The sequence below is a fragment of the Apium graveolens genome, chromosome 10, assembly GCF_009905375.1.
Source record: "Apium graveolens cultivar Ventura chromosome 10, ASM990537v1, whole genome shotgun sequence".
Lineage (NCBI taxonomy): Eukaryota > Viridiplantae > Streptophyta > Magnoliopsida > Apiales > Apiaceae > Apium > Apium graveolens.
This window is the reverse complement of record NC_133656.1, coordinates 80176824-80185731: the sequence shown is the minus strand read 5'-3', so window position 1 is coordinate 80185731 and position 8908 is coordinate 80176824. Positions and strand designations below refer to the sequence as shown.

At 36.5% G+C, this 8908-nt stretch overlaps 2 protein-coding genes across 2 annotated transcripts; one reads left to right on the top strand and one right to left on the bottom strand.

Moving 5' to 3' along the window:
- Nucleotides 1-524: 524 nt before the first annotated feature.
- LOC141693187 (ethylene-responsive transcription factor 2-like) lies at nucleotides 525-1443 on the top strand. The gene has a single exon (XM_074498205.1). It carries the CDS (start codon nucleotides 610-612, stop codon nucleotides 1231-1233), a length of 624 nt encoding a protein of 207 aa, XP_074354306.1. The 5' UTR covers nucleotides 525-609; the 3' UTR covers nucleotides 1234-1443.
- Nucleotides 1444-1526: 83 nt separating this feature from the next.
- Nucleotides 1527-8518, bottom strand: LOC141693510 (pleiotropic drug resistance protein 1-like). The gene is made up of 24 exons (XM_074498640.1): nucleotides 8077-8518; nucleotides 7840-7960; nucleotides 7650-7738; nucleotides 7428-7512; nucleotides 7159-7318; nucleotides 6983-7059; nucleotides 6614-6667; nucleotides 6421-6511; nucleotides 6017-6318; nucleotides 5629-5910; nucleotides 5229-5545; nucleotides 4973-5133; nucleotides 4765-4868; nucleotides 4519-4675; nucleotides 4384-4440; nucleotides 4160-4296; nucleotides 3751-4083; nucleotides 3360-3650; nucleotides 3196-3279; nucleotides 2981-3114; nucleotides 2621-2848; nucleotides 2380-2551; nucleotides 1992-2246; nucleotides 1527-1873 (listed from the first exon to the last, which is right to left on the bottom strand). Exons 1-24 carry the CDS (start codon nucleotides 8418-8420, stop codon nucleotides 1613-1615), a joined length of 4296 nt encoding a protein of 1431 aa, XP_074354741.1. The 5' UTR covers nucleotides 8421-8518; the 3' UTR covers nucleotides 1527-1612.
- Nucleotides 8519-8908: the final 390 nt, after the last annotated feature.

Below are 8908 nucleotides of genomic sequence, written 5' to 3'. Positions count from 1 at the left end.
ACAATTATTTATGATGGAAGGAGTATAATGTCATGTTAAATTAGTTCTTTTATAAAATTCTTTACTTAAATTATGAAAATATCTAATATTATTTTACTACTAATTAGACCAATTACGACAATACAAGTAAAAATTCCATGAGTTTTGCATTTAACTTAACACAAATTGACCGACACATGCCAACACAGACTTGGGGAGAAAATTTTTGTGTTGTTTACCGTGAACGGGTCCAATGACTGTGCAACTCATTGGTACAAGTCCAAAATCCAAATGGTTTGGTAAAAGTCTAAAAGAGAGCTTTCCGAAAGGGCATGTACAGTTATAATATATACTAATGAATATATATATATATGCACATGGGATAAAACCTTATTATTTTAATTTTTTTTGTAATCCCCATAGCTCGCGAAAGTTGAAAAAGAATTCCAGATATATATTATTTAATTATCAAACGTGGGATCTAAATAAACAAGTGTGCACAGCTCACTTGAGAGTCTGAGACTGAGAGTGATAAGTATTCGGCTTGTCACATGCTGCTTTTATCGGCACTATAAATAAACATCAAATACAGAGTGCAGTTAATAAAGTGTTAGTCACACTAATCCTAAAATGTACTCCCCATCTATATCACATTCAGATTATGAGGTTCTTGAATCAATTCGACAACATCTTCTTGATGATACAAATGATTTTGATGAGTCTTTTGTTGATTCAAGTTCATGCAATGTTCCGATTTACGGGTGGGATGATGTTTGCTTTGATGATCTCTTTCTTGATGAGTATAGTATCCTTAATGATGTGCCGTCTTGCAATGTTGATGAAATCTTCGATTTGGTGGAATGTCCTCAGGGTGAGGAGGTTAGAATTGCAGTGATGCCTGAAGGTCGGTCTACACAAGACTGGAAGAGGTATACAGGTGTGAGGCGTCGGCCTTGGGGGAAGTTTGCGGCAGAAATAAGAAATCCAGCTAAGAAAGGCTCGAGAATATGGTTGGGAACTTACGACACGCCTGAGGATGCTGCATTGGCTTATGACAAGGCTGCTTTTAGTTTACGCGGCTCTCGTGCTAAGGTTAATTTTCCAAACATGATTGGATCCTATGTACTAGAGCCAACTCGTAATGATGCTAAGCGACATTCACCAGAATCTTCAACCTCATCATCCTCCTCATCATCAACATTATCGGAACATTATGAACCCTCTAAGAGAAGGAAAAAGGGTGTAGACGAATAATCATCTCTGGCCTAGATGTTAATTTTAGTTAGAGTTTAGATTATTGTAGTATCAAGCTAACTTGGTGTTTCAATAAAAGCCTACTTGCTTATGTTTGGCATATCATGAAAATGAGTTGCACATTTAAGCAGAAGATGATCAATGTCTTCTTCCCACACAATACAGAAGAAATAGTATACTTTGGTTTCGATATTTTGTAATAATTTATATGCAGTGAGTGAACAATAACGTCGCGAGTTGTATTGAAAATAATTTTATCATATTCAAGCAAATAGATCATATAAACTTCTTGGTCAAAAAACATGAAAGATTATATTTCACCACGGGCAGTACATTCCTTTACTTGATCACGAGTTACATTTATAACATTCTACAACAACTATCGGTTTTGAAATTTCAGCACTCTAATGGAGAAGGCGAAAACAAAGGCAAACAGCAGTACAAAACCAAGAACAGCAGCCGCACAAAATCCAACATAGTCATGACGAAATCCAAAGTACGTCTGCAAGAATTCCTGGACGCTAACATGTTCATCTTTCATAACATCCTTCAAGTCTCCGAACTGAGAAGCCGTGAGTCCATACAATGTCCATGAAACAGGGGAAACATAGTAATACCATCTCCACCATACTGGCATTCTCTTTTTTACCAAACAAAAGAAATTTACATGACAATTTCAGTAGTGCTATAATTGTGAGCTGCAAATGTGTAATTCATTTTCTTATGAACTAGAGAAAGATGAGAATTAGAGAGCTTACAGGTTTAGGGACGATAAATCCTGAAAACAAATTCCATATTCCGTAAAATGAACTAGCTATAATGGAAGCGACGCTTGGGTTGGGAGTCACACCCACAGTCATCATGCCATAGAAGGTGTAGTACAACAATGTGGTAAACATAAAGTACAAGTACCAGAAGAATTTTTCCGCGTTCCATTCAAATCCAATCATCGAGTACACTATAGCACCATACACCACACTTTGGAAGAAAATATATGGTATTTCTACAAGCACCTAAACATTGTAGAATGAAACCAGAAAATTCAAATTAGTTTTATATGCTTCATTAATTAATAATTCATATAATTCGAAAAACTACTCTTTCTTCAAAATGAAATTATGTGTGGAACAATCCAATATTGTTTACCTGAGCTAATGCATATGACCAGCTCGAGTACATTCCAGCAGCTCTTTCTCTGTAAAACACTGTTCTTTCGACGGTCACTACCGGCTGCACAGATGAGGCATTTTGGGCCCCAATAAAGAGAACTGAACTATACATGGATCCAATTGAATTAAAAAGATCCTGTTGACTTCCCCTGCATAATATGATATTGTAAGTAAATAGACCAGGAGATTCAACATTTTTGGACATTGAAATATGTTACCTCTTACTGCCAAGATCCCAGAAGATACTCCCATACAACAAAGCGATAAAAGTTGTAAAGAAAAACCGGGCTGCAGTGTAGGGAGGATCTCGCCAGTATGATGCTCTCTGTTTCCATAGACATGTCATAAATTGGCTGAGGAATGATTGAGCGTACTGAGTACGGAAGGATAGATCTCTTGAGCCCGGACGAGGGGTACTCAATTCTCTTATAAGAGCTTTGTTTCTTCTGCATAATTTTGTTAATTATAATTTAAACTTATCTGTAAGACTATAAGATATAGAAACTGTCACATGGACAAAAATTAGTAAAACTAGACATTGTAACAAAATTAAAATAGTTCACATAGATTCAACTAACCTGTATAAATCTGAATTCTTATAGACTTCAGTAAAATCGATGCCAAGAATCATTTCTTGCTTAGAACTTGTTACTTCCAATGCCCAAGTGGCTGGATTGCATCCCTCGGTGATTTTACGTATCCCTTCTATTTTCTTTTTTGTGAAGAACAACGATGTTCAGAAATTACTTAAATCTTTAAGACATATAATTACAAAGCTTTAGTTAATGCTTACCTCAAAGTATTTTATTAGCTCGCAGGAATACCGACCCACCGGTCCAACATACAGCTCCAACCCTCCTTGTTTCATCAGTAATAACTAAAGAAACCAAATTTCGATATTTAATATTTATATAATTGAGTAAACAAGAATGAATATTTAGTATCCGCAATTCTGACCTCATCAAACGCTTCAAAAATGTCTATGCTTGGTTGATGGATGGTGCAAACAACTGTTCTTCCCGTGTCTACTGTATTTCTCACTGTTCTCATTACAATAGCGGCGGCTCTTGCATCCAGTCCTGAAGTTGGCTCATCCATGAATATTATAGATGGGTTCGCCACCAGCTCGACTGCAATAGTTAGTCTCTTCCTCTGCTCGGTTGAGAGACCACTTACTCCCGGCAAACCAACAAGTGCATCCCTTAATGATTTTAGTTCGACCAGCTCCATGACCTCGTCAACAAACATCTGCAAATTTTCTACAGAGTTAGATTTTATTTGAGCTGGTTAATTTATTCTGTAAACTCTAAGAAATGTGCCTAAAAATTAATAAAGCCTAACATCCAACCTTTTTACTCCCAGAATCGATATCTGAAGGCAGTCGCAGCCATGCTGAGTAGAGCAATGACTCGTAGACAGTAACATGAGGTGAATGAATGTCATTCTGTTCACAATATCCAGATATCCGAGCAAAAGTTTCTTGGTTTTTTGGATACCCGGAGATTGTAATATGGCCGTCAATATATCCACCAGTTTTTCTACCCGCCAATACATCCATCAAAGTTGTTTTTCCAGCACCACTGACCCCCATTAAAGCAGTGAGCACACCTGGCCTGAAAGCCCCACTCACACCTTTCAGAAGCATCAACTTTTCCTCAGTTATACCTTGTTCTTTCAATTGCTGCATATTGTAATGGAGGGAAATTAAAGATCATATATTTGTGCAAAAACAATATAACACTATATGTTTAATCTACCTGAGGCATGTCAACAGAGTACTTAATTTCATCAAATGTTATTGAGTGTGGTTCAAAAGGTAAAACCATTCCTTTTCTTCTGTTATGATTGGCCTCCCCACAAGAAGGTAAGTTTCTTCTGATATGATCACCTCTATCTGCAGGGCGACAACGTTTATTAGGATATAAAGAACGCTTTAGATGGGAAATTAGAATAAAAAAGAAACATAGAGTGATGATTTAACCTTTGGAAAATCTATTATTGCTTTCTTCTGGCATAACAGCCTGTGGCTTCCCAATAGCTGCAACAATTTAAGAATATTATTACCCGACCTCTCCAAGGAACAGGATATTGATTTTAAGAAGTATATAGTACTCACGGTTAAGAAATGTGACAGCCAATGTGAAGCAGAGATTGAAAAGTAATACAAATCCAAGCAATGCCCCAACTCCTATCCAATACCAAGATGCATCCGGGAAGAACCCTCGTGATTTCAAAATTATGACTCCTAGTGGCTCTGTTGTGTTAGGAAGAACCTGTTACAAAAATATTCTATTCATAAGTTTCTAGCTTAATTGATCAATATGCGAACTGGAGCACAAGCGTTTATAAACTTAGAACTGACATGACTCCACTGGTGCCCGAGGAATTCATTCACTGCAATCGCATTCATCCCATACATCATCGGTGAAATCCAGTAACCCCATATCCACCAAACCTTCACATTAACTATTACACACAAGCCCCGTCCCCCAGAAGAAGGGAGTTCAGGTTAGTAAAACTGTCTACCATAAAGTCACAGAGCTTTAAAATGTTCGAGTTGCAGTCTTTACCTCGTGATAAGACAAAGCCCCCAAGCGCGAAAAGAATAAGTAGTGAAAAGGAACCAAACTTGCCTGCAACAACCAAATTCCTACTTAATGCTGCAATGCACCGAAACAATGCAGAACCCATCTGGTTGATCAGTACTAGAAGCAGGTACTGTTTAAAGAACCTGTAATAGAACAATTTATCACTAAAGAGCCTAGAAACATAAGTATGATGCATACACACGAAGAATGAAAATTGACAAAATTTATAAACTTTTACCTTCCAACATTTGGATCTAACCCAATAACGTAATATGTCAAAACTACCCACACAAATGCTTCAATTAGTGAAATAGGGATCTTGATGACCCATGTAGGTAGCGCATATGACCATGGAGGATGAAATTTAAGGTCCCTTTGTTTGTAAAAGACAGGAAGCCTTGCAATTGTCATAGGCATCTCAGCTATTCCGTTTAACATAATCGACATAACTCCATAAAACAAAGCACCCATGTACATGCTTCCATCAGTTACTGATTCTCTGTGCATAATTGGCCTCGGGAAGAGTGATAACGTAATCAACGCCATTATGACAAACTAGCCAGTAAGAAAAAACAGTTGTTATTTTCGAGTAAAAAAAACTGTTGTGAATATCCGGCACATGATATAATACTACATACTTGGGTCGATTTGAAGACGTAGACAAATGCATTTCGTTTCATAAGCAAGATTTCTCTAGAGGTGCATGCCCTTAAGAGTTCCATCTTTTTAACACCAAACTTATTAGTTGTCAAAGCAGCTGGGTGGCTTTTGCTCTTGTCAAATGGAGTTCTAAGATCATGTCTCATTCTTCGGCCCACATGGAATGTTTGGTAAGCTCTGGAAAATTTTTCGGCTGTAATAAATCTGTAAGGCTCATCTCTGCGTAGCCAATATTGTTCCTGATCTTGTTTTGATGTTACCTACAATGCCATAAGAAATTGTGTTGTATAAGTCTCATATATACATGTCTTCAAACCAATCGATAATGTCAAGTAGTTGAATGATACTGTATTAAGTTGAACTTACTTCTTGCAAGAAATCTGCAACTCCTTTCCTGTCTGGACATTTAAAACCCATCGATTCAAAAAATTGAAGCACATGTTCACGAGGACCTTGGTAAACTACATAGCCGTCAGATAGGAGGATAATATCATCAAACAGATCATAAGTTTCAGGGGCTGGCTGCAAAAGTGAGATGAGAGCAGTTCCTTGAAGAATGTGGACAGTGTGACGCAGTGAATTTACAATCTGAAAAGTTGTCGAACTATCCAAACCAGTCGATATCTCATCCATAAAAAGCGCGTTTGATGGTCCAACCAACATCTCACCTGTAATTATTCTCTCATAAGTTATAACCAATGAGTTATAAACAATGTAATAAAATCACCTGTAACTACAAAGTTGAGGTTTTCCTGAATAATTTCTAGTACCTGTAGTAACACGCTTCTTTTGCCCTCCGGAAACACCTCTCATCATATCATTTCCAACCACAGTATCTGCACATATTTCTAGTCCCAAAAGCTACGAAAGAAAAGGAAGAAGACACATAGTGTAAACTATAAATTATGTAGATCCAAATTAAAATTCCCTATAAAAGATAGAGATATCCTCATCAATATATACCTTTAGAACATAATCTGCGACCACACTGGCCTCTTGTCCTTCAATTGCAGCAGCCTGAATCAAGCGGAGACACCAGAGGATTTTTGTTAAAAAAATTAAAATGTATAAACAATTACATCAATAATGACAATGGCAGACCCTGATTTGATCATAGCATTGAAGTGGAGGAGGATCATGTGATATATACGTAATATGTTAAAGATTCAACGAGAAAGCACTGATCTGGTAAAATAGAACTCTTTTGTATAGAATCCTTAAAATTTTTGGAAAGAGGATGAAAAAATGAAAATGTTCCTTCAGAATGATCTTTTAAATTTACAAGCTCAGAAGTCACTTTAGAGTGCACATTGGTTTAAAGACAAATGTTACCTTCATAAAGAGATCAAGGTCAGGATCTGGCTTAATATTTGCCTCTTTCTCCCTTCTTGACAGTTCAGACAACATCTCTACATATGTAAGAGAAAATTTATGCCATGTTCACTGAATACAGTGACAGGTGAATAATCAAAAAATGTACTTCAAAAAAAACAAATCAAATTTCTCACCATAGCGAAATCCGATTCCCTGGCACCTAGCAGAGAAAGCCAAGGTTTCTTTCACAGTCATTTCTCCAAGATGGCAATCATTTTGACTGATATATGCAGCAGTTCTGTGGGGTACAAATTCGTTCATTCCGTGACCATTGTAAGTAACAGTCCCGGAAACCTGGCATTGCAGAATTACAAACATTAAATTCTCATCAAAAGAAGCTAGAAACTAGAGATAATCACAAAAAAGATGAACTCCTTATCCAAAGAAGCTGCAGTTTCCATACTTTCAGATCAGGATCAAGCTTTCCAGCCAAAGCCAACAGCAATGTTGTCTTGCCAGAACTTGGCGGGCCCAATAGCAATGCCATTCTGCAAACAATAAATTCAAAAGTTCAAAACATACAACTAGAAATTACATACTAAACAATCAATTCAAATAAGATAAAGAACAGATAAGTAATATAAGATATGAAATCAAAATAAACTTTTGCAACATGTCCACTTACCTGCCAGGCTTTATTATTCCACTAACATCTCTAAGTATAGACAAATTCTTCTTTCTATCTGGTAGTATGTGAAGGCAATTCAGGAAGCCCTTTTCATTACGAAGGATGGTTGGAATCAAAATCAACATATAAACCACAAAATGGTAATAAAAAAACATGAAACTGTATGCAGTTACAGTTGCATCCTTACCTCCAAAGTATTCCATACAGAGTTCAAAAAAGTAGGCAAAGCCCTGCTCCCTACATAAACTTTTGCATCAACCTTCAAATGCTCAAATCTGACTTCAATTTTGGGTAAATCAATCCCAACTCTGCAAAATTGTAACAATGTAATGCACCAAAAACCTAAAAATCTTTACAATATATATCAGCATATAATTGAAATAAAAGAGCAACGCAAAACAAAATTAGCATTGTGAATGAAAACCTATCGAGTCTTTTTCTGAGTTTGAGCAAGAACTTCTCATTCCCTCCTTCAGAATCTCTCATTAGTCTTTCTAATAACTCCTTTTTTTCTTGAACACCAAGATTCTGTATATCAACTTCGTCAATACCATTTACACCAGCACTATCTGACTTAACTAGAAGGCCTTTCTTTAAACGATTATAAGTAGCAAGTTTTTGAAGAGCGGCCCACTTGAGAGCTTCTTCATCATCATAATCATCTCTTGTTGATGATCGTGAGAAAATATCTGCACCATTATTTCTCCAGATTGAAGAACTATTTGCCCTTAAACTGTTTCTTGCTATGTATATATCAACTTCATCCATTGTTTATTGGAACCTAACCTCTATTACACTCTTGTAACAAGAAACTGGATGGAGGACCAAGAGCCCAGGACGGACTATTTATATACAAGTCATGAGATACATTGAATTTAAAATGATATCCCGTAATACTTTAAGAAATCGAAACAGTCAATGTTCATAATCTCTCAAGGGATAGATTGCAACATTTTAAACATATTTCGGATGTTATGAAACTCCAACGGAAGAAATAATGCAGCCTTTTGCGCCAGAAAATCTTTGACTGATATCTGGCTTGCCTAGATGCTGAAGCACAACAGTTTGCAGTCAAAGATGAAGGAACTAGTATGAAAAAACATCCGAGAAAATATTCTTTAAAATTGAAAGGAAACTCTTTTTGTAGTCAAAAATGATCTCAATCTGTTCATCTATATTTTCCTTATTTTAATTTTCATGGAACATCTATATATTACCCAAGCTCTTCTTCTTAGTTGATTTGATTCCATTCAGAA